The sequence below is a fragment of the Labeo rohita genome, chromosome 4 (genome assembly GCF_022985175.1).
Source record: "Labeo rohita strain BAU-BD-2019 chromosome 4, IGBB_LRoh.1.0, whole genome shotgun sequence".
In the NCBI taxonomy this organism is placed as follows: Eukaryota; Metazoa; Chordata; class Actinopteri; order Cypriniformes; family Cyprinidae; genus Labeo; species Labeo rohita.
In genome coordinates, this window is record NC_066872.1 from 21,887,395 (window position 1) to 21,913,783 (window position 26,389).

At 38.8% G+C, this 26,389-nt stretch overlaps 1 protein-coding gene across 5 annotated transcripts in view; it reads left to right on the forward strand.

The window, feature by feature from the left end:
• The window catches only part of zmp:0000001020 (NACHT, LRR and PYD domains-containing protein 12), a 34,060-nt gene extending 16,028 nt beyond the window's left edge, over positions 1 to 18,032 (forward strand). For all 5 annotated transcript variants that reach the window (XM_051107646.1, XM_051107643.1, XM_051107649.1 and 2 more), the window contains 9 exons: positions 5,192 to 7,063; positions 7,580 to 7,753; positions 9,195 to 9,368; positions 9,976 to 10,149; positions 13,111 to 13,284; positions 14,376 to 14,549; positions 14,838 to 15,002; positions 16,289 to 16,335; positions 16,415 to 18,032. In XM_051107646.1, coding sequence (XP_050963603.1) covers positions 5,192 to 7,063; positions 7,580 to 7,753; positions 9,195 to 9,368; positions 9,976 to 10,149; positions 13,111 to 13,284; positions 14,376 to 14,549; positions 14,838 to 15,002; positions 16,289 to 16,335; positions 16,415 to 17,013 — 3,553 coding nt within the window. In that variant the 3' untranslated portion in view covers positions 17,014 to 18,032. The remainder of the gene's footprint in view (positions 1 to 5,191; positions 7,064 to 7,579; positions 7,754 to 9,194; positions 9,369 to 9,975; positions 10,150 to 13,110; positions 13,285 to 14,375; positions 14,550 to 14,837; positions 15,003 to 16,288; positions 16,336 to 16,414) is intronic.
• The last annotated feature ends 8,357 nt before the right edge of the window (positions 18,033 to 26,389 follow it).

Below are 26,389 nucleotides of genomic sequence, written 5' to 3' on the forward strand. Positions count from 1 at the left end.
GAAAATTAATTCTGCTACAGTTACTACTGGAAGCTGATATAAATAATTGCAATTAATCATAATTAATTGTAATTATTTATATAAATTTCCCTCTGAGCTAAATTTGCTACATGACGCTACCCTCTAGTGACAGTATGTTCTGCTTACATGCTCTGATAATAATAGCTTTGTAAGACTATACATTATTTTGATAATTAGTCAAAAAAATGTTATATCTGATTCTGTTTTATAGAACTGAATAAAATATTTTTTTCATTCAGTATATTTTTTTATTCAGTAATATTATTGAGTTAAATTAAAAAGTCTAACAAAACAACTATATTAATTAATAAAATAATAAATAATTATTACAAAGCAGTTTCAGCCAAGAATTTTCATTTCGGTATATCCCTAGATTTTTATGAAAAAATAAACATTTTCAAGGTGATACAAGACCCCACTGTGAAATTATCTTGCTTATTATACGGCTACTTGACACATATGTAAATAATTTAACACAAAATATGAATTTCATCATATTTTATTACCTCAAGGCGACTCAGCAGTACCTGCTACAGCTGTCTGTTATCAGTTGTAGCGTTTTTTGTCGTAAAATAACAGACCACTAGATGGTGCAATTGATATTAGAAATGAGAATTGCTTTTAGCCGAGTAAAATTATGAATGAATGACGCATAGACATAGTTCTGCTCTAAGCATGGACACGTTTTTGAAAGACAACAAGTGCCAGGTAAATGTAAAGTAGATGATGAATCTACTTAAAAGATCACAACTACAACAAAGAGAAGAAAATATGAGAAAATCTGTTTAAAAAAACAATGAATGCTGTTACATAGTACAAAAAATAGTACATAGTAAAGTGACTAGTTTCTTGTTTAGTTTTTTTCAGTAAGTTTTCACACACTGAATTTTAATTATTACCTTTCAAATAAATCCTTCTGAAGTTGTGTTTATGTTTATGTGTAAATGCGGGGGTGGGGCTTGAATTTTTTTATTCTGCAAAAGGGGGGCCGGCAGAAAAAGTTTGGGAACCACTGCTCTAAAGCAATGCTGGCAGCACTCATGCATCTGTTTTTTGAAGCTAGGTTCAGCACCTGACGCACAGAACAAGCACTCAACTTCATTGATTGACCCTTGCAAGGCCTATTCCGAATGGAACCTGTCTTAGAAAACCTCTGTATGACCCTGGCCACAATACTGTAACTCAGTTTCAGGTTGTTACTGGACCTCTTATAGCCTAGGCCATCTTTGTGGAGAGCAACAATTCTAATTCTCAAATCTTCAGAGAGTTCTTTGCCATGAGGTGCCATGTTAAAGATCTAGTGGTCAGTATAAGGGAATTGTACTCAAAGCACCAAATTTTAACTGCTCTAATACAAGATAAACAACTGTGTATGGTCCTGTCAAGCAGACAAAAACATGAACATGATAAATAGACATGTGGCTTTGCATGGTTAAATTACATAGTGCTGCTAGTACTTAGGGTGTACTAACTTTTGTTGCCAGCTATTTTGACAATAATGGCTGTATGTTGAGTTATTTTCAGGGGACAGTAAATATACACTGCTATACAAGCTACACATTGACCACTATAAAATATATCCAAGTTTTATTTCTATAGTATTGTTCCCTAAGAAGATATACTAAAAACATTACTGAAATGTAAGGGGTATACTCACTTTTGTGAGATACTGTATTTCGTATTTAAAAAGTCGCTTTTCAAGAACTATAACGAACAGCTCCTTTGGGCTACAGTGTTTGTTTTCCAGATGTTATGATGTCACAACGTGGCCCATTTGAATATCATTCAGATAAATCCCGCCTACTGAAGTTCAAATGATTGGGGGGTGGGTAGGTACGAGGATGCAGCTGCTTTTTGAAAAACTACGGAAATGTAAGCATTATAATTAGTAACTTACTATATTTTATATTGTAAAATTGGAACTGGTTTCAGGCAATGAAATGAAGTATGTAAATAATTAAATAAATTAGCACAATAATATCATGTATTGGCAATCTCACAGGCTGACGATAGAACCCAACAGTACTGTAGCGTATTATTTACACAGCCTCCATGCATCCTAGATGTATATGACTTCCTTCTTTCAGATAAATGCAGTCCGAGTTATATAAAAAAATTATACTGGCACTACCTGTTACAGTTCTGTCTGTTTGTTTTATTGGTTTCTCCCATTGTCTCCCCCCGTTGATCTGTCTGATTTGGTTTTGTCCTTGTTAGCATTATTTGGTTCACCTGTCTGTCATTATTAGTTACCCTTTATAAGTCTGTCTTTGTCTTTAGCCCCTTGTCGGTCTTTAACGTTTGTTTGTTCTACGTGTGTGGATTATTGCTCTGTGTTCCTGCCTGTTCCAGCTTATGCTACCAGAAGTTTATATTAAATATATTGTTGCTTGTTATCTCGTCTCTCGTCTCGTTCCATCCAGCACGCAGCAACTACGTAACAGAAAGACCGACCAAAACAGTTTACCCGGCGTGATTCCCCTACGTTTATTTTTTCGTCCTTTTTCTCAGTGTTTTGTTTTTGATTTTTCTTCATGGATCCTGCCGTTCAGATCATCATCCTGGAGCAGGGGAATCGCTCTCTCGAGGACCACACCAGAGACTTTATGCACCTCGTGCCACACACACACTACCCGGACAGCTGCTTGTGCACGTTCTATCAGGTGGGATTGAACCCCACCATCAAGGCGCAGCTGTCCGGGGAGGGTCCTCGAGAGAGCATCGCCGATTACATCGAGTGGGTGCTGGCGTCCTGTAGATCGTCATGGACTGTCGGCATCGTCGAGAAGGACGTCAGCCCCACTCAAGACCCAGAGCCCAGCCAACCATCACCCCGACACGCGGAGTATGAGCCCGAGCCCACCGCGGATGACGAGCCAGAGCCACGAGCGACAGAGCAAAGGATCGCCACAGAGCCAGAGCCCAACACGTCCGACCAGGTGCGAGAGCCGGCTAAAACTACCGTAAAGGTGGAGTGCTGCGTGGAGCAAGAGAGGGCTATGGAGAGCCCTGCCCACTGCACCACCGCTGGGGGTGAGCTTGAACTGAACTCTGGGGACTTGATTGACTTCTTTACTGAAGTTCTGGAAACTAACTCTGGAGATTTAATAGACTTTTCTACGGATATACCTACCTGTCATGATCTACCTGTCGGTATGGAATTCCCACCCACCCCCTCTTCTGTCTGTCTGGTCACCGCTGTCCCCTGACAGCCCCTCTGCTCACCCTCAGCCCACTACCTGTGCAGTGGGCTCGCCGCGGGTCTGCCAGCTTCCATCGGCGTCAGGGCTGGAGGATCCCTCATCTCCGCCTCCAGCCTCAGAGTCCAGAACTCCGCCTCGGCCCTCCGACCCTGCGGCTCCACCACGGCTCTCAGCGCCCTCGTCTCCATCGTCGCCCATCGGTCCACCAGCTCCACCGGGCTCCCTCGTCTTTCCGGCTCCGCCCTGGTCGGTCGTCGGCCCTTCATCACCTCAGGACTCTGTTCCTACGGCTGCGCCTCGTCACTCCGTCCCACCGGCTCTGTGGACCTCCTCCCTCCCTCTGGCACAGCCTTCATCCTCTGTCGCTCCGGCTCCGCCGCGGACCTCTGGATCTCCGCCTACGCCTCGGTTGCCAGAGCCTCTGGTTCCGCCTTGGCCCTCCGGAACCTCGGTGTCGCCCTGGATCTTCGGCTCTCCGTCTCCGCCTCGGGCTCCTCCGCCAGCTGCTCCGCCTCTGTCGGTCGGCCCCCTGGAGTCGTCAGCCCTTCCTCCACCATGGCTCCTCCCTCCATCGGCTCCACCGTGGGTCATCATGGCTGCGGTCTGGGTCTCCCTCTGCTTCTCCTGCTCCGGGTCCCTCCTGTTTCCTCCCTGGCTCCTCCCACCTTCGTCGCCCCCTTGGACTCTGTTGACTCTGGTTTTTGTCCCCCTTCCGGGGTTCCGTCCTCCGCCGAAGCCTCCTCCCCCATGGACTCTGGTTTTTCTGTTTTTTCGCCTCCTAGTCTGTTTTGTTTTGTTTTGTTTTCTACGGCGCGAGGACGCGCCTATTCGGAGGGGGGCGTAATGTTACAGTTCTGTCTGTTTGTTTTATTGGTTTCTCCCATTGTCTTCCCCCCGTTGATCTGTCTGATTTGGTTTTGTCCTTGTTAGCATTATTTGGTTCACCTGTCTGTCATTATTAGTTACCCTTTATAAGTCTGTCTTTGTCTTTAGCCCCTTGTCGGTCTTTAACGTTTGTTTGTTCTACGTGTGTGGATTATCGCTCTGTGTTCCTGCCTGTTCCAGCTTATGCTACCAGAAGTTTATATTAAATATATTGTTGCTTGTTATCTCGTCTCTCGTCTCGTTCCATCCAGCACGCAGCAACTACGTAACACTACCAAGCTTTAGAACAGCATAGACGAGTGTTTCTCTTCATCAGTCCAAAACAAGTCCAATAAAGTGCATCCATCGATAATAAAAGTGCCTCACATGGCTCCAGGGGGGGGGGTCAATAAAGACCTCCTGTAGGGCATTGATGCGTTTTTGTAAGAACAATATCCGTATTTAAAATCACAAAGAATCACTTTAATCTAGCTTACACTAACCAATCACAACACACTTTGTTTTTCGGAAGGTGGGCCTTCATTAAACCCGGAACTAATCAAGCTATTTGGAGAAAGGTATTGTAATAATGTAAATTATGTGAAAAATAAAGTTTTTCGAACCACCAAACAAGTTCTAGTACACCCCCAAAACAAAATCAAGACTTTTTAAAAGAGCACCCCTTTATAGGACCCCTTTAAGTCAGACAGTCGATTATTATTGATATAGGACAGCATGTGTCATATATTACATTTCTGTATGGGGTCCTGTCATTGCTTTTGATTGATGCGCTTTTGATTGATGCATGGTTCACACTAACCTTTTGTGAAGATTTGTGAGTAACCAGGCTTTGTGTCCCTACAAATAAAGGGCATGGCACACACTTTTAATCCCATCTTCTAATCGACTCCATTTAGCTTAAGTAACATAGACGTTTACTTATTGACAGACTGGTAGACTGGAAACAATTAGTAAACATCTGTTACGAATTTTCCAAATACAGTGTCTCAGCTGGTTTTGAGAATGACACACATGGCTTTCCTAGAATATTTAGCAGCTGTCCACTCTCTCATTCATTCTTTGTAATGTTCTTGTTTCTGCAGTGTGGATAGAGATGATCAGACTAAAATCCTGACGCAGGTTCTTCACCATCTAGTTGATGATGAACTACAGACAGTCATAGAAAAACATAAAAGCAGCATGAAGAAAAAGTGTGAGAGCTTATTTGAGCCAGTCAAACTACAAGATAATCAAACCCTCCTAAACAAGATCTACACACAACTATACATCATAGAGGGAGAGAGTGAATGGGTAAATGAAGAACACAAGGTTTTACATGTTGAGAAATCACCCAGAACACAACACTCACAAGATACTCTAATCTACTGTAACGATATCTTTAAACCATTAACTGAACCAGGATTTGACAAGAAAGACAAGTTAAAGGTTGTTCTTACTAAAGGCATTGCTGGAATTGGAAAAAGTGTCTCTGTGCAGAAGTTCATTCTGGATTGGGCTGAGGGAAAAGCTAATCAGGATATAGATTTTATGTTTGTGCTTCCATTTCGAGAGCTAAACTTGATTCAAGATGATCAGTACAGTCTTCACAAACTTTTGCTTGACTTTCATCCTAAACTTCAAGAACTGAACCCAAGGATTTTTGAGGAGAGCGAAGTTGTGTTCATCTTCGATGGTCTGGATGAAAGCAGAATTACACTGATGTTTTCAGACAATGAGAAAGTTTCTGATGTGACTCAGACTTCAACAGTGGGTGTGTTGATATCAAACCTCCTAAAAGGAGAACTGCTTCCCTCTGCTTTCATCTGGATCACCTCCAGACCAGCAGCAGCCGAACAGATCCCTTCCAAGTACATTAACCGTGTGACAGAAATTCAGGGATTTGATGAGCCTCAGAAGGAGGAATATTTTAGGAAGAGAATCAGTGATGAGGATCAAGTTAGCAGAGTTATATCTCATATTAGAAAAGCAAGAAGCCTCCACATCATGTGCCACATACCAGTCTTCTGTTGTATCTCAGCCACTGTTCTTGAGAAAATTCTGAAACAAGGTACAGAAATACCACAAACTCTGACTGAAATGTACATCCACTTCCTGCTCATTCAGACAAGCATGAAGAATCAGAAGTATGAAGAGGGAGATACACAGAAGCTTATGCAGTCCAACAGAGAAGTGATTGTGAAACTTGGTGAACTGGCTTTCAAACAGCTGATGAAGGGTAATGTCATGTTCTATGAGGAGGACTTGAGAGACTGTTGCATAGACATCACTGCCGCCGTGTATTCTGGGATTTGCACTGAGATCTTTAAGCAGGAATCTGTGATTCAGCACAGAAAAGTGTACTGCTTCATACATCTGAGCTTTCAGGAGTTTCTAGCTGCTTTCTATGTGTTTTTCTCCCATTTGATGAAGAACATGGAGCCATTGCAGTTGTTTCTACATGAAGAATGTGAACATTCTGAAAATAAGCAAGAGCGGTCTCGGAGAAACGCTTTGTGTGAACTACTAACTTCAGCTGCCACTAAAACTCTTAAGAATAAAAATGGACACCTGGATCTTTTTCTGCGGTTCCTGCTAGGCATCTCACTGGAGTCCAATCAGAGACTCTTACAGGATCTACTGACATACACAGAGAACAGCTCAGAAACCATCAAAGAAACCGCACAGTACATTAAAGACAGAATCAATTGTTATAATCTCTCAGCTGATAGATCCATCAGTCTGTTTCTCTGTCTACTAGAAGTGAATGATCAGACTCTGTGCACAGAGATTCAGGAGTTTGTAAAATCAGACCAACACTCAGAGAAGAGACTCTCTCCTGTTCACTGCTCAGCAATAGCCTACATGTTTCAGATGTCAGAAGAGGTGCTGGATAAGTTTGAGCCTACAAAATACAACACATCATATGAGGGGAGATGGAGACTGATACCAGCTGTAATGAACTGCAAAAAAGCTCTGTGAGTATTGATTCATGTCATCTTATTATTAAGTTCTATAAATGGTAATAGGCTCATAGTTGGATAAAATCTTGAATCAATGTAACAGTTAAAAAGTATGGCAGAAAACTTTATTTATAAGCAATTTTGAAAAGTTGTATTGGTTGTATTGTCAGCTGTGTACAGTTTTATGATAGACCTTTCAAACATTTGAAAAACTTGTGTGAACCATTATATGAAAAGGTCAAGTAATTTTCTCAGCAACAAATTAAATAAAAAAAAATGAAGTTTTATCAGTTTTGCATCATTAGTATTATTTTAAATCCAAGCTATGGATTTAGCAAATGAGGTTTCTTTAGTTAAACATTGTTAAAGTGTTTGCTAAAGCATCCATGCATCATGCATCCATGTTTTGGATCAGACAGCCATTGAATTAGTCATGATCTGTGTCATGTCATATATTGTGATCTATTATCATGCACAGAATGCAGAAAACATGATTTAGTTTGTCCATCAGTATGTCATCCTTTGTTTTAGGCTCGCTGGATGCTGTCTCTCTAATCAGCACTGTGAAACTGTGTGTTCAGCTCTACAATCATCAAATTCCTATCTGAGAGAGCTGGACATGAGTAACAATGACCTGCTGGATTTAGGAGTGAGGCTGCTCTGTGCTGGACTGAAGAATTCACACTGTCATCTCAACATATTGAGGTACTTTCACATTTATTTATACACTAAGTTCAAATGTGTGGATGAATAGATGTTTTATAACTATAGCTAAGAATTCTTATATTAAACCCTTTTTTTCTAACAGATGACAACTGTATTATTTCTGTAGTTATTTATGTACATGCTGTATTTAGTAACTGATTTAATACCAATCTTCTAGGTGTTTGTATCAATGTCTGTTAGAACTATACTTGCCCTTTCCTCCAGGCAGAGTTTTTTTAGAAGGGCCATGCATTGCTCTTTTTTTTTCAATTTTATTTTATTTTATTTTATTTTATTTTATTTTCATTATTATTTTTTGTTTCCCGAGGTGCATTTATAATAGAAACTTGTAGGATATTTAACATAAAAAACAAAGGTCATTTTATCCACTGTTTATGGCCCCCTGATAAACACTTCATGTAAGGGCCGTGTCTCCTTTAGCACGTCAATTTAAACATCCACTGCTATGATCTGAGTGTACCTGTGCCCGAGGGCTTGGTCTTGGATGCCCGAAATAGCTGCCCGGAGGTATTGCAAATATGGACGCAGACTGAACAGACTTCTTCTTTGAAAGGGACACTGTTCACGCTCCATGTTTTGCCTCTCATTGTGAGCACACAGGTCTGCTAAATGCAAATATGTATGTAAATAAGAAGGTGGTTTTTGAACATTTTTTTTATTGATGGATGTTACTTTGTCATTTTCTGCAAGTTCTCAAGGTGAAAAGGCATCTTTTCTTGATGATTTGTCTTTGTTGCCATTGTAGCCAGAGGCCTGTTGTGCATCTGAGTGTTAGCTGTGGATTGGGGGTTGTTCACAGACACATTGGCACCTAGTTCTGTTGTTGGGTGAGGGTCTGTTGGATTATTCAGTAAATATAATAAAAAATCTGTATATGAATGTTACTAATCTGTTATGATTACAAATAATGTATTCTACTGCACACTGAAATCGTTTTAAAGCTATTGTTATCAATTTCTTTTCCAAGTATCTTAAACTGAATATATGTAGATCAGGGAAATCCTTTTTTGTGGGGACATCTATCCAATTAATATTATGAACCGTTTTGACCCTCCCCCCACTATCAAGTCTAGCACCCAGGTAATGCTGCAACACAGTGATAGTTGCATGCACTGTCACTTCAATTTTGCTTTACAAATCTGCAATTTTTAACACTTCTATGCAAATCTAATACAAATTCAGTATTACGGCTGTCTAGTGCATTGGGTAAGCACATGAACTAAAATCCATGTCTCTAATTGTCAGCTCTTGCTGTATGCCAGATAAAGATGTGAGATGTCAGTTTCCTGAATGGAACAAACTACCGGTCATTTGTCAAATTTTCTTGGTTCTAATGACTTCAGGCTCATGCAGAATGCACAAAACACAGAAAACATAACCATCCATCTCCTAATCATTGCACTGACACCCTCTGTTATAGACTTGCTGGATGTCGTCTAACTGATAGCCACTGTGAACATTTGTCATCAGCTATACAATCCCCAAACTCCCGTCTGTGTGAGTTGGACCTGAGTAACAATGTCCTTCAGAATTCTGGAGTGAAGCTACTCTGTGCTGGACTGGAGAATTCCTACTGTCAACTAAACATACTGAGGTTTGATTTTTCACAGTTACCCTGCCTGTGAATACGTGTTTGAATAGTGTTTAATAGCTATGCCATAACACACACACACACACACACATACGTATGGGTCATTCCTGGGATTTGGTAATATTTCAGTCCCCCAGAGTTTCTGAAGTGGTGATTTACCAAAATTAATTGTTTAAAGGTTTTCACAATTTTTTTTTTTTGGCCTAATCTGGCAGTATGGTAATAATATTGAGTAAAAAACTGAAACAACAACAACTACAATCACACATACTCTGTTAGATACCCTTAATGGTCTGAACATGGTAGGATGAAATTTTTGTACGTCCTAATTTTATATATAAAAATCAGTAAAAGAAGATGAATAATAGCTTGAGCTGTGAGGTATTTATGTAAAGTAAAATGCAGATAGACGCAAGTACAGCTGGCTAATGAGAGGTTCAAACAGCAAACAACTGAAATTGTATAAAAGTATATATTTAACTTGTTTTAAGGTTTTAATGTTGTGCATGTTGTCAGGTGAGAACACATCTATATGTATGTATAATAAATCATGTTTGATTCACTTTGTGTTGTGTTGGTGCTGGTTTAACACTGTCATCCTCTGTTATAGACTTGCTGGATGTTGTCTCTCTGATCACCACTGTGAAAGTTTGTCTTCAGCTCTACAATCATCAAACTCTTGTCTGAGAGAACTGGACCTGAGTAACAATGACATACATGATTCAGGAGTCAAGCTACTCTCTGCTGGATTAAAGAATGCGCACTGTCAGCTGAACATACTAAGGTCTGTCTTTCAGTCTTTCACTATGTTCTGATGTGGTTGTATATATGTATTAAATATAGCTAGCCAATACTTTCTCTGCTGTATATTGTAGTATGAATGTTTCAGTGGCAATTTCTCCAAGGAAACAAAGTAGGCAGCGCTTCCTCATCAGAAGTACCCACATCTTCTGGAAAACCTAGGGAAAAAAAAAACAAAAAAAATCCTGTAAAATGCTTTTGTGTAATATTATAAAAAATATTAATAGTTTTAGAAGGCTAGTAATAATAATTGATTATTACAACTAGGGCAGTCCCCAGATTTGTATAGTTGACAAATTGTTGTTCATTTATGCCAGTGGCTCTCAACCTTTTTTACTCCATAGCAACCCTCCTCTCTGAGTCAGTACTCCAAGGCCCCCCAACCTTTTCTATTCACAGAAAAACCTTTGTATTGTATTGTTATTACTTTTCAATACCATTAAATTACTTTTTAAACAAAACAAATTTAAGATAGATTTAAACATTCAGTGTTTTTGTTTATAAAACATACTTTGCAGAAATGTCATTGCAGATATTCTTTACCACTTAAAAGTACGTAAAGCTCAATTATACAGTAACTTGAGCCCAATTAACCTACCATACCAAACAAGACCACAGGGAGGTGCCAAAGTACTGCATATAAACTAATATACAGATCCATTCAGAATCACTAAACAGTAAAATACAAATGAAAAATGTGTGGAAACTCACCAAATATGTCATCAGTGAATAGTTTCTGTCTGAACAAGCGATCTGTGTCTGTTTAGAATGTCTGGTGCCCATATGTACATAAACACAATAGATCTTCACAAACTTCTCCAAAACATGCTTCTTCTGCGAGCATCCATTATAAAACACTCACTGTGCGTTAATTTTGGAAAACAAAACTTTCCCCAGTGCAAACTCCAAGGGGTCTGCACAGCTGACAGAAAGGGTTAAGAAACGGCTGAAGTAACCTGTTCCCACTAAAACATAATGTGGGGGACTACCACTAACTTGCTTGGGGTACTGGGACGATATAGTTATAGTAAGATATAGCTATAGAGACACTACATCAACATACCACTCTCAACACAGTACACTGTCTTGGATCCTCAGCACAAACCTGAATGAGTGGACAAAGACAACTACTTTTATATCTGTATATTCAGGGTAGAGGCATGCAAATTTCTACTCACCAATTCTCATTGACATTTTCTGAAGTATCCGAGGCATTTGGGGCTCCCAAGTGCAACCCCTTCTGTCATTACATCAACACAACGTCTCGCTCCTTCCATCAGGGAACGGAGGTTGCAATAGTATCCAAGACATTTTTGGGTGAAAGCAAAAACATAATGTTTTCATATATGTTTCTTTAAATGCATATGTGCTGCTGCTCCCTGCCCCCTTTCCAGAAGAGGGCTGTACTTATTACTGATTTATTATACTTATCAGTTTAAACTTGGAGCATTTTAGGGAGTTCCGAAATATTATTTACTGAGAATAACTACCTTTGGAGTGGGCTTTGCACAAACAGCAATATTATATACATTATACATTAAAGGACGTTAAAATGTAAAAAAGCATAAAGGTCCCCTTTAATGTCAATGTGCAAATGGTTAAAGGTATTTTTTAATGGTATTGTGGAAAAAAAGCCTTGGCCCAGATAACATTGGAGGACATACACATACTGAACAGCTGATTGAATATTTCATCGTGTAAGTTGCAGAAAGTCACAGGAATCTGAACAAAACCTTTTATAGTTCCTGTAGCTGAGACTTATTGTTTCAGAGGAATTTAAAGAGGTCATATTATGCCCTATTGGTTTTTCATCAGTTTTGCCATAATGTGGCAATTTTGCCAGTTAGAGCCCGGTTCAAACCCTGATAACAGTTAAGAAATATGATAATATCACTTTACCAGTTTGAAGTGTATTAAGAAAGTTAGGGTTAAAATTCTACAGCGGTCTAAAGACAGCCTTGATCCCTTGTAGCTCACATTTAGACTGGGCAGGGATGTGAGAGGTGTTAAGGATACAAACCTTCATTGTTCAAACACCTTAAAAAGCGAAGGACCCATGCTAGATTACAGAGCCAGCCCTACTTAATAACAATAAAGCTGAGTCTGAGTTTGAGATATTACAAATATATATGTATTACATTTCCATTACAAGCGGCACATGAGTTTTAGATACTGACTTACCATGATCTTACAGTTAAACCCTGGATTGCAAAATCTATTGTAACTTTTTAGGGCAGCTACAAACGATAATTTAATGTGCTTAACGATATGCTTCTCAAAAAAAAAAAAAAAAGATTAATCGCAACTGATACATCTTCTGTTTCCTTCACATTTGTTTCTGACTGAACACTTAAATCAATTTCATGCTACACTTTTTAAATTACATTGCATAAAAATGCTTTTGAACTCATTGAGACATTTATTCTGGTAAGTGGTAATTTACACCTTTGTATAGCCCACCACCACTGTGAAGCTTACTAGTGACTAGCCTAATTATGGTAACATGTATCTATGTTAAATCAATATTTTAGAACTGCAAAGTCCACACAATCAATCAATGTTTGTTTTAGATTTGACCCCGTCATTCACACTGGTGACTAACGCTCTATTACACAATATGGATTCTCTTTGTGTGAATTGAGATTAAGCCTTGTGTTGCAGTACATATATCTTGACTCTATGATTAATTATGAGATAATTATGTAAATCTTTAAAATGTTTAATTTATGGAATAGGTATTTTGATGACTACCTACTGAATGATTCTTTATAATAATAAATATTAATATAAATATACATAAATATTGTACTATTGGTTGCTTATTGATAGTGTGAGATAAATGTTGTAATTGTGTAAATTGTGTTGATGTCTGTCAGTTACAGTCATGGCATTTACTTGGTCTTTTGACATGTTTTAATTACTAAACCCTTTTTGTTTTACTCAGATTGGCAGGTTGTAGACTGACTAGTCAATGTTGTGAAAGTTTATCGTCAGTTCTACAATCATCAGACTCCCATCTGAGAGAGCTGGACTTGAGTAACAATGACCTGCAGGATTCAGGAGTGATGTTGCTTGCTGCTGGACTGGAGAGTTCACAATCACCAGTGAAGACGCTAAGGTCTTGTCTATGTGTACTTATTCACTTTTCAATATATATGTATGAATAAGTGTTTTGTAGTGATCAGATTCATATGATCACAAGTTTAGATTTTGAGATAATTAGATCACTGATAATAACTGACTAATAAACTACATAACTAAGAATCTTTGATAACTAATAATCCAATTGGCTGATTAGCAAAAGTATGTTTTCCACATCTAATCTTTTTGCAAACAGAAACTTATGAGATGAGATACTGAGCAAAGAACTAAAGTGCAATTTATGTTCAGGTATAAACAAAGCTAAGTGCTTCTTGTGATATGGCAAGGCTCTACAACAGTGAATACTGGCATGACAAGAAAACTGTAGTTGTACGAAGTGAGAAAAAAATCATCATCTTGTCAGTTGTGATCTAGTTACTGTGGTAAAGAGCTACATGTAGTATTTATAATAGTATGCACAATGTAAAAAACATAAAACATCAGTTTTATGATACAAAGGTGGAAAACTTCCAGTGTTACATCAGTGTTACATATGCAAAAAAATTTTACCATTGAGTGCTGTGATGAGTCTCTGTAAGGATTTCATCCCTAAAATGAAAAGGAACAACATCTTTTTAGTCTCATTTCCAGCTGAAATTACCAAAAACCTTATTGTCATATAATTTAAAAGTTTTTTTTTTTTTTTTTACCTTTATTTATAAGTTAAAAGTTAATAAAGTTAATTTAAATAACTAAAATGATTTCAACATTTAAATTGCTTTACCTGCTGCATAATGGACTGGTGCACAAACAAGACAATAAGTTACAAATGTATTAAGGAAGAAAGTATCAGATTTAAAAAAAAAATATATATATGAAACATTGCATCTGTATATTGACACTTAATATGCAAAACCAATGAATAAAGAGAAAATAAATTACCTTTATCTCAGTGTACAGTGGCAGTTGGTTGCTACAATCCAAATGATGTGCATGCTCATCAAGCCAAGTTTCAACATGAAACAAACATTATTATTTTGACCAAATGAGTTTGCAGTACATGTTGATGAGTCAACCTCATTTCAATTTTTTTTTTACCTAACAACTGATTTTTTTGTTCTGTTTTAGATTGGTCATCTGTAATCTCACGGATCTATGCTGTGAAAGTTTGTCTTCAGCTCTACAGTCACCAAACTCCTGCCTGAGAGAGCTGGACCTGAGTAACAATGACCTGCAGGATTCAGGAGTAAAGCTACTCTGTACTGGACTGAAGAGTACACAGTGTCAACTGAACATACTAAGGTATTTTAAAACACAAACTGACTGATCAAACTAAACATATCATTATCATTCATTCTCTAGACTTTCTGGGTGTTTGCAATATCTCAGCAGACCCGTTGCTGTATTTTTTCCAATTTCACTTAAAATACCTGTTAGGCTTTTGAATGATCTTACATGATTTGAACTGATACTAGCATTATACCTATACTAGTATCCTAGATCAACAGATAATGCACAGATTGTGAAATGCACAGGTTGCTGTGTGAAGCCCAAAAATGTGATATGGACTGTTGCTCTGTATGTTTGTAGATTGTCTGGCTGTAAGATGACCGAGGAAAGTTGTCGTTATGTGTGTTCAGCACTGACTTCGAATCCCTCACACCTGAGAGAGCTTGATCTAAGCTACAATCACCCAGGAGAATCAGGAGTCAAGCTGCTGACTGATACACTGAACAATGCACTGGACAATCTGAAGTATGTTGAACAGTGAGCACTGCTGTTTGTGTGTTTGTGTGTGCTTGAATATATGGACACAAATGTTTATAAAAACATGGGAATTACAATGTAAACATGAATAAATTGATTATCATTTTCATCAACAACATTTTTTCACCAATGAAAATGAGGTGATAATGAAATAAAGCTCATTTTGAATGACAAAAACTATAACAAAAATCTATTAATATGTTAGTCAACAAACGGTTTCTGCAGGTTTTATGAGGGTAAATGTAAATGAAAATTTAAGGGAAAAAAATTGAAGGGAAAACAATACAGCAATATGTTCTCTAAGTATAGTTTGAATTTTACTTTCACTTTCAAATTAGCGGCATTAACGTAACGTAACAAACTTTTAATAACAAAACAAATAAAAATACACCATATTATATGCCTAATATAAAATAATAAATTACATAAAGTTTAAATAGGTATACAAAAGTGAAAATTGGTAAACACTGTGTAACCAAATAAATAAGAAATGTAGAATGTTTATTAGCAAAACAAATAGGAAAGCTTGAAAGCACGGCATACACCTTGATGTAATATATTACACAGGTTAAATAAATAAAAATCAGCAAACACTGTGGAACCAAATAAATATGAAACTTCCACTATCACCTTAGATAAATGGCAGAAGTCAACAGGCTTTTCAAAATCCAAAATATTTTTAAAACGGGCGCTTTTGCATTTTGTTTTGAAACTTTTCCGCCATGGTCTTGTCTTTCTCATCTCTCTCTTCTTGTCAGTCAGCTTGACTCACTCTCTTCACGTGATAAATTAAATCTGATCTGTGATGTGACTGTCCTTTGGCACGCTGCATTGAGCAGCGACGTTCAGTTTTAATTGTATTGTCTGTTCTCTAACTGAACTAAATGATTTTTATTACTTTAAAAAAATCAAAACAACAATTTCTTCTTCGGGTGACTGACAGATGAAGCAGCACATTGAATATTGAGCGACCTAAGCCAGAAATTATGCTTTCGCTTCACTTTAAAATGAAACACACAAGGAAACAATCACTCACGAAAATTAATGCCTTGATCATATGAATTTAAGACTGCTATGCAGAAAGTTTTCTGTAAGAGTTAGGTTTAGGGGTAGGGTTAGGGGAAGGGGAAAGAAAATATAGTGTGGACAGTATAAAAACCATTGTGCCTATGGAGCGTCCCCACAAGGATAATAAACCAGACGTGTGTGTGTGTGTATGTGTTTTTATTAATTGAACCAGATGTGCAGAATGTGACTCTGTGTATGTTTTACAGTGTGGATCATGGAGGGGAGCTCAGGATTGCAGCAGGACTACAGAAATGTATGGCCACACACAAACACAAACATAGACCTTTATTGACTGTTACTGTGTTCTAAATGTTCTCTCTTTTTGTGTTCAGATGCCTGGGATCTCACGCTAGATCCAAATACAGCAAACAGCCATCTAATTCTTTCTGAGGAGAACAGAAAGGTGACATATGTGGAAGAAAGTCAGTCATACCCTGATCACGCAGAGAGATTTGATGGATGGCCTCAGGTTCTCTGTAGAGAGAGCCTGTCTGGACGCTGCTACTGGGAGGCTGAATGGAGCGGATATGCTGTTACATCAGTGGCATATATAGGAATCTGCCGAAAAGGATGGAATGAATTCTCTGAGTTTGGATATAATAGGAACAACAGAAATTCCTGGAGTCTGATCTGCTCTGACAGTTTTATTGCCTGTCATGATAATAAGGAAACTGTCATACACGTCCCTCCATGCTCCTCTAAGAGAATAGGAGTGTATGTGGATTGGTCGGCTGGTACTCTGTCCTTCTACAGTGTCTCTAACACACTCACACATTTGCACACATTCACATCCACATTCACTGAGCCTCTTTATGCTGGATTTGGGGTTTATCGTTCAAACTCCTCAGTGGCTCTATGTGACATTAAAAAGCCTTACACACATCTGACTGAAGTAAATGTGAAGGCCTGTTTATCTTCACACAAAAGCTGATTTATCTTTCACACAGTAAATTAGAATGTAATTTATGTATTATATATCCCATGTAAAAATGAACAAAGTTTATGATTAGCAATGATACCAGTAGTTCAATGTAACAGTTTATCTGTAGCATTTACCTCAAAGGGAAATATGTTTAAACATTTCTGAATAAAAATCAGCGGTAAGAATTAAATGATGCAGCAGTATTAAAATTACAGTCAACTCTTCTGTTTGTCCAGTGTAATCGTCTATCAAATGTCTGTTTTTACTGTATACAGTACTACTCATAGCATGTAGCAAGTCAAGTTCAGATTGTTTAAGATTGATTGTCAACTCAGGATTTAGGGAGTATGTCAGATAAGAGAGGCACAGAAAATGTGCAAGGGGCCAGATCCATCCCAGAGCTAGTGCTACACGAGCTTTTGTGCTTAAAAAGTATAAAAAAAAATTGTATGACCTCACAAATGCTCTACTAGATTAATGGGCAAAAATCACCACAGAAACTCCAAAATTTTGGGGAAAGCCTTCTCAGAAGAGTGAAAGCTGTTATGGCTGTTAAAGGGGAGAACAACTCCATATTAATGTCAATGTATTTAGAATGCAGTGTCATTAAGGTCCCAATTTGTATGTGTGTATAAGCACGAGGGAAGGCACTGCCACCTAATGGGTACTCCTGGCAGCAGCCTAACATTAAAACTGACCATGGTGTTTCTTATTTGTCTGACAAAATTTGTTAGCATACCTGGTTAAAAAAAAGTTTCCTCTTACCACTGCGATATACATAAAATGTATATATTTGCCACAATATATGTTGTCATACCATACTGAACTGAACTGGCAACACAACAAAATCATACAGTTGTGTTTTTATCTTTATTTACTCACTGTGTCTGACATCCACAGACTCTTATTTTGATGATATTTCTGCTCCAGAAATACTATTCCCTACTTACCTTGTGTATGTCTAGCTATGTTGTTTTTCTCCAGTTTGTCTGAAGTTTTTCTTGCGCACCAAGAAAAGAAACAAGAAAGTAATTCTAAAATCAAAATTACCAATTATAAACAGCAGAACGTCAGTCTAAGTGCTACATGATCAGTACCAGTATATTATTCTTTATTATTGACTTTATTAATAATATGCCACACTTTGTTTTGTTTTTGTTTTTTTTTTTTTATGTTTTTGACATTTTTTCAGCTTTTTAAATTTTTTATCTTTATCTTCTTTATCTATTCTTAACAGTTTTCTGTTGTTTCTGTATTGTTGAATAATGAAAAGTCTCACTCTTTACTTCACTACTAAAACTGAATGAACTTCATTAATAGGCCAATAAGTCATTATGACCATGTTGTAAAAATGTTGTACAGTTCAAAATCCTGTATTTTTATCCTCATGAAAGATTTTTTTTTTTTTTTTATGGAAATGTATTGAAAAAACCCCAATACTATTCATTACATTGGAACAAGATGAATAAAAAATCATTACTATGATCTATATAAAACATTTCATTTTTATTAATATATCTATACAGTTCAGTTTAAAATTAACAAGTGTTTGAATCAAGAAAATGAAAGAGCTTTTATAAAGAAACAGCATGACATCCCCCATTATTCAATGAAATCATAGCTATGCTAAAGTAAAATAAATAAATACAGGTTACAACAATGTATCAGTAATATTGTATTATAAGATTGGAGAAAGTGTAAGATATTGCTAAGAGTAATATATTATATACTAACGCATTCTACATTTAAATTTTTTCATTTACAGATGCTTTTATCCAAAGCAACTTAACAATTGAGGTATACAACAAGCGATTAATCATTAAGAGGCAGTATAATCACAGGAAGTGCTCGTAAAATTTCAGACATTGTTCAGGTTAGTACAAGTTAAATGGGGGATTGTACTTATATGTGTATTATTAAATTTACACTTCACAACCAGCACAGAATTCACATTTTTAAGTACTGAAACTGGACTGCCATTGGTCCTCCACTGGAATTAAATGCATTCAGGGATACTTGGTATGAAGTAATGTAATATGTTTAAATTAATTAGAAAAGAGAAAGGTCATGATTTTCTTTCAAACTTCTTACAGTTTCATAAATCACATCATAACTGTGTAATTCACAGTTTTTAATAATGAAAAACTTTTCCATCTGGTTGAATGTTCCATGTCACTCTTGTGTCTTTTTCTATCCCGCTTTCTTTCAGCTTCTGCATTATCTAAGGAATAGAATCAGTCTTGTATTACTCCTGGTATGCTATTTTAAGGCATAACAACAGAAAGAAATATTCACAACAATTCAGTAAATTATGTGAAAAGAAAATAAAAAAAAAATCCTTAAGATTTTTAAATTGTTTGACAAAGTCAAACAAGGTCAACACTTCTGGCCAGGGGCGTAGAATTATTAGGGGGGGACGCCAGGGATGTGTCCCTACCAATATCCATTTGATTGATGATTCCTTAATGTTTAATGAGTAATTATCCCTTGTATTTAAGTTCCTGTTTGTTTTGTCTTCCTTTGTCGGGTCTGCTAGTTCACTACTTGGTTCTTATGTGTGTTTAGCTTGTTCCTGTTGGATTATTCTCTTGTGTTTTCATTCGAATAAAGACTGTTCAAGAGTACTTCATGCCTCCCTCGTGCTTCAAGCAAGACACATCGTGACAGAAGACCTGACCAAGACATAATGACTGCTGAGGACAAGCTGTGGGGTTTGCAGCAAGGCAGTCGGAGGTTGGAGCAATACGTGGAGGATTTTCTCAAGCTCTCCCAACTAGCTGAGTTGGCATGACGCCGCTCTCTGTGCGTGTTTCCAGCTGGGGCTTGATGACGAGACTATCTGCTGCAATCTTCCCGTGTGTAATTTTCCCCTGATTGAGCTGATTAATCTCGTCCTTTGTTTAAATGGTTCCGATTTTGAAGTAGAAGAAATAAAGGCGAATTCAAAGTCTAGTTGTCCAGCTCCTTCTGGAACACGGCACATCTCCCCAGCTCCCCCCCCACGCCAGGAACCCCCACATACCTCACCAATGACTCCTACCGCCTGCCCACACCCAAGTACCCCCGTATCCTCCAAATCTCCACCCTTGTCCTCAGCCCAGAACCACGGGCCACACCAAAGTCAAACTCACGGACCAATTTCTAAGTCAAGCTCGCGGGCCACTCCCAAGTCAAGTACAGAGAGGGTTCCAATTCTGAAGTCCAGCCCAGAAAGGGCTCCAGTTCCCAAGTTCAGCCCAAAAAGTACTCCAGTCCCCAAGTCCAGCCCAGGGAGGGCCGTTATTACTGCGGCTGGCAAGGATTTTTTTGGGGTGGGGGGTTATAGGGCTCCGGACGTAGTGACCGGGTCGAGGGTCGAGGCCAAGGCCATAGAGGCTGTGCCGGCATGGCTCCCTGTGCTACCTGCTCCGCCATGACTTCCTGAGCTTTCTGCTCCACCACGGCTTCCCGAGCTCCCTGCACTGGCATGGCTCCCTGGACAGCCTGCTCCGTCATGGCTACCCAAGCTCCCTGCTCCACCATGTCTGGACTGTCTGCTCTGCTATGGCTCCCAGAGCTCCCTTCTCTGCCATGGCTCCCTTAGCTCCCTGTTCTGCCATGGCTCTCTGGACTGTCTGCCCCGCCGTGGTCCCCTGAGCTCCCTGATCCGCTATGGCTCCTTGGACTGCCTATCCTGCAATGGGTTCTTGAGCTCCCTGATCCACCATGGTCCCCTGAGCCTCGCCCTGGATCCGCCTGGTGGTTATGTTATGACGCGTGACGTGCCTTCCGTGGTAGGGGTGAATTTTCAGCGACTGCCAAACTGTCCCTAGCAATAATTTTGATCAAACAATTAAATATACAGTATGTATATGTTTTTGTAATTTCAGACGCATCTGAAATGTCACATCATTGATATTACCTAAGTTAAAGTAAATAGACTATGTTGGAAAACGTTTTGGACCCATTTTGCCGCCGTAGTTCTTCCTGATTTTCCTTATTTGGACATTTTCCTATCCTTGTTTAGTTTGATTGATGATTCTTTGCTTCTTTGTCGGGTCTACTAGTTCACTACTTGGTTCTTACGTGTGTTTAGCTTGTTCCTGTGTTGGATTATTCCCTTGTGTTTTCATTTGAATAAAGACAGTTCAAGAGTACTCTGTGCCTCCCTCATGCTTCAAGCAAGACACATTGTGACAACGAGAAGCACAGCACTGCATTTAGAACAACTCACAGGTATTGCACCTAATTCAAGACAGCAGTCCAAAACAGTTAATATAGAAGTTCACTTCAGGAATGAACAAAGTTTAAAGTACATTGTTTGACAAAACAGAGCAAACGGAAAGAGAATGAGCAATCTATAGCTATTATTAGCTCCCTATATAAGGCATACAGACAGAAAAAGGTTGTGCGGAAAGATACACAATCTTCCAGGCTAGGATAAATTCATTATGAACATTAACAATAATTTGAGACAAATATAGTTGGGCTTATGTCCCCACCAATGTCAAAAGCAAACCTATGCCCTTGCTTTGATCGAGGGACAGGCTACAAGAAGTGTAGTTCTAATGTTGGAAGCTTATTGTTTTAATGTTGCTAGTTGTGATGTGATTTACCAATAGTTGTAATGTGATGTGATTCACTAACAAAAAAGTCATGGGACATACAGTGGGTACGGAAAGTATTTAGACTCCCTTAAATTTTTCACTCTTTATTATATTGCAGCCATTTGCTAAAATCATTTAAGTTCATTTTTTTCCTCATTAATGTACGCACAGCACCCCATATTGACAGAAAAACACAGAATTGTTGACATTTTTGCAGATTTATTAAAAAAGAAAAACTGAAATATCACATGGTCCTAAGTATTCAGACCCTTTGCTGTGACACTCGTGTTGCAGAGTGGTGTGCATTTGTAGCTCCCTAGAGTTTTATTCTTCTGAGGAAATCTCTATTTTACTATTACTTTCTGTTGTTTAAAGTGATAAAATATAGCTTTTTCCCCCACAAGATTTCTGTTATTATCCATCAAACTAATCCGATCGCTCGCTTTTAATCTATAACCACGAGTGCAACAGTGTGCAGCGAGTGTGCGTTAGCATTCCGTTAGCCGGTTAGCCTGCCATTTGCGTTCCCACTCACGTCTCTATTCACGTCTACTACCGCTTTCCTTTTTTTCCTCATTCTCGTTGATCGCTCGTTTTTATCCTACAACCGCGAGTGCAGCGTGTTTGTAGTGTGTTAGCCGGTTAGCTTGCCATTCACTTTTACTTTTTCTCTACGCCTTTTTTTACACAAGTTCATCAGACAACAGTGGTGAGTTGAAATCGTTCTACAACTACGGTGAGTAATGGCTTCTTCTCCTTTCCTGGTAACCTGCATCACCTGTCATATGTATAGTTTATCAATCTCTGTCGGCAGCGAGGGATTCACATGTGATAAATGCAGGGAAATAGTTAGGCTGACAGAGAAGATTTCAGAACTAGAGACACGCATCCAAACTTTAATCGAGGATAGTAAGAATGTGAGGGCATTAGATACGGCTTTGGATGCGACTAGCTTAGGAAGTCCCGTACATTGTTTGGTTCCGGTAACTTCGCCTTTGTAGCAGGGCAACTGGGTGACTGTGAGACGGCATAGTCGTGGGTCAAAACACCGCTCTTCCGTTCCGGTCAGAACATCAAACAGGTTCTCCCCACTCAGTGACGCACCCACTGAGAAACCTGATCAAAGTGCTCTAATTATTGGCGATTCTATTGTACGGAACGTGAAAATAGAGACACCAGCCACCATAGTCCAATGTTTACCGGGAGCCAGAGCGCCTGACATCTTGGCAACCATACAGATTTTCTTAAAGAATTCGCTGATTTTATATCTAAGCTGGTGTTGGCTACAGATAAGGTCTTAATAGTAGGTGACTTTAACATCCATGTTGATATTGAAAATGATGCACTGGCAGCTGCATTTACAGACATTCTAAATTCTATTGGAGTTAGACAACACGTGTCAGGTCCCACTCATTGTCAAAATCATACTCTAGACTTAATACTGTCACATGGAATTGATGTCAATGCCGTTGAGATTCTGCAGCAAAGTGATGATATCTCTGATCATTATCTAGTCTCGTGTATTCTCCAGATGACTAAAACTGTAAATTCAACTCCTTATTACAAGTATGGTAGAACCATCACTTCTACTACAAAAGATTGCTTTCTAAGTAATCTTCCTGACTTATCTGAATTCTTCAGCATGTCCAATAGCTCAGAAAAACTTGATGATGTAACAGAAACTATTGACTCTCTCTTTTCCAGGACTCTAGATACGGTCGCTCCTCTGCGCCTAAGGAAGATTAAGGAAAATAGTCCGACCCCGTGGTATAACGAGCACACTCGCGGCCTAAAGAGAGCAGCCTGGAAAATGGAGCGCAGCTGGAGGAAAACAAAATTAGAGGTTTTTTGTACTGCTTGGCGGGAATGTACCCTATTGTACAGAAAAGCATTAAAATCGGCCAGATCTGATTACTTTTCAACTCTTTTAGAAGAAAACAAACATAACCCTAGGTATTTATTCAATACAGTGGCTAAGTTAACAAAAAATAAAGAACCAACAGGCACTCACTATGCCCATCAGCATAGCAGTAATGACTTCATGAACTACTTTACTTCTAAGATCGATACAATTAGAGACAAAACTGTCACTATGCAGCCGTCAAATACAGTGTCGCATCAGATAGTGCGCTATAGATCTCCTGGGGAACAATTCAACTCATTCTCTACTATAGGTCAGGAAGAATTGTATAAACTTGTTAAATCATCTAAACCAACAACTTGTATGCTAGACCCTATTCCATCTAGGCTACTAAAAGACTTGCTTCCTGATCTTGTAGATCCTCTGCTAAATATTATTAATTCATCACTGTCATTAGGATATGTCCCCAAAACCTTCAAACTGGCTGCTATTAAGCCTCTAATTAAAAAAACACAACTTGACCCCAACGAGTTAACTAATTACAGACCTATCTCGAATCTCCCATTTCTATCAAAGATATTAGAAAAGGTTGTATCCTCACAACTATCTTCCTTCCTACAGAAATATGATATCTGTGAGGATTTTCAGTCAGGTTTTAGACCGTACCATAGTACTGAGACTGCTCTTATTAGAGTTACAAATGATCTACTCTTGTCATCCGATCGTGGTTGTATCTCTCTGTTAGTGCTACTGGATCTTAGTGCTGCATTTGATACTGTTGACCACAACATTCTCTTGAATAGACTTGAGAATTATGTTGGCATTAGTGGTAGTGCATTGGCATGGTTCAAATCTTATCTATCTGACCGCCATCAATTCGTGGCAGTAAATGAAGTGGTATCATATCGATCACAAGTGCAGTATGGAGTACCGCAAGGCTCAGTACTAGGGCCATTACTCTTTACGCTTTACATGTTACCCTTGGGTGATATCATCAGGAAATATGGTGTTAGTTTTCACTACTCCGCTGATGATACCCAGCTCTATATTTCTTCGCGGCCCGGCGAAACGTACCAATTTGAAAAACTATTGGATTGTGTAGTTGAGTTAAAAAATTGGATGACAAGTAATTTCTTATTGCTAAATTCTGAAAAAACAGAGGTGTTAATTACTGGGCCTAAAACCTCAGCTTGTAATAACCTACAACACTGTCTAATACTTGATGGCTGTTCTGTCAATTCTTCGTCATCAGTTAGGAACCTAGGTGGGCTATTTGATGGTAATCTTTCCTTTGAAAACCACATCTCTAGTATTTGCAAAACTGCATTTTTCCATCTCAAAAATATATCTAAACTACGACCTATGCTATCAATGTCAAATGCTGAAACATTAATTCATGCATTTATGACCTCATGGTTAGATTACTGTAATGCTTTATTGGGTGGTTGTTCTGCTCGCTTAATAAACAAACTCCAGCTGGTCCAAAATGCAGCAGCTAGAGTTCTTACTAGAACCAAAAAGTATAATCATATTAGCCCGGTTCTGTCTACACTGCACTGGCTCCCTATTAAACATTGTATAGATTTTAAAATCTTGCTAATTACTTACAAAACCCTGAATGGTTTAGCTCCTCAGTACCTGAGCAAGCTCCTATCACATTATAGTCCCTCACGTCCGCTGCGTTCTCAAAACTCTGGCAATTTGATAATACCGAGAATATCAAAATCAACCGCGGGCGGGAGATCATTTTCATATCTAGCGCCCAAACTCTGGAACAATCTACCCTACAATGTTCGGGACGCAGACACACTCTGTCAGTTTAAATCTAGATTAAAGACCCATCTCTTTAACCTTGCTTACACATAACAAATCAACATATTCTTATAATTCAAATCTGTTAAAGGATTGTTAGGCTGCACTAATTAGGTCAACCGGAACTGGGAGTACTTCCCATAACACCCGATGTACTCAGTGCATCGTCAGAAGAATGGCATCTACGCTAATATTAGTCTGTTTCTCTCTTATTCCGAGGTCACATTAACCACCAGATCCAGTCCGTATCCAGATCAGATGGTCACTGCAGTCCCCCGGATCCAGACTGAACCCAGCCCAGATGGTGGATCAGCACCTAGAGACGACCTCTACAGCCCTGAATGTCAGCGGAGTCCACATCAACTAGATGAGCCCCAGAGACGGATCCACAGTGAAGACCACATCACCTAGACGGCTGTCGGCACAAGACCACAGGAACTTTGGCCAGAGGGGAACTGGCCCCCCGACTGAGCCTGGTTTCTCCCAAGGTTTTTTTCTCCATTTGTCACCGATGGAGTTTTGGTTCCTTGCCGCTGTCGCCTCTGGCTTGCTTAGTTGGGGACACTTTCTCTTAACACAATATTGCATTTTATTTTATTGTTTTTGATTAACTACCTTTACCTAAAATGTGAGTGTTAAACTGTTTACCTAAACTGTTGCCTTTGGCATTGTTGATGTACTGTTTCCTATTTAATACTGTACAGCCGCCTTGTCACAATTCTGTATTGTTAAAGGCGGTATATAAAGGTGACTTGACTTGACTTGACTCATATATTTAACTCAGGTGCTGTCCATTTCTTCTGATCATCCTTGAGATGGTTCTACACTTTCATTTGAGTCCAGCTGTGTTTGATTATACTGATTAGACTTGATTAAGAAAGCCACACACCTGTCTGTATAAGACCTTACAGCTCACAGTGCATGTCAGAGCAAATGAGAATCATGAGGTCAACGGAACTGCCTGAAGAGCTCAGAGACAGAATTGTGGCAAGGCACAGATCTGGCCAAGGTTACAAAAAAATTTCTGCTGCACTTAAGGTTCCTAAGAGCACAGTGGCCTCCATAATCCTTAAATGGAAGACGTTTGGGACAACCAGAACCCTTCCTGAGCTGGCCATCTGGCCAA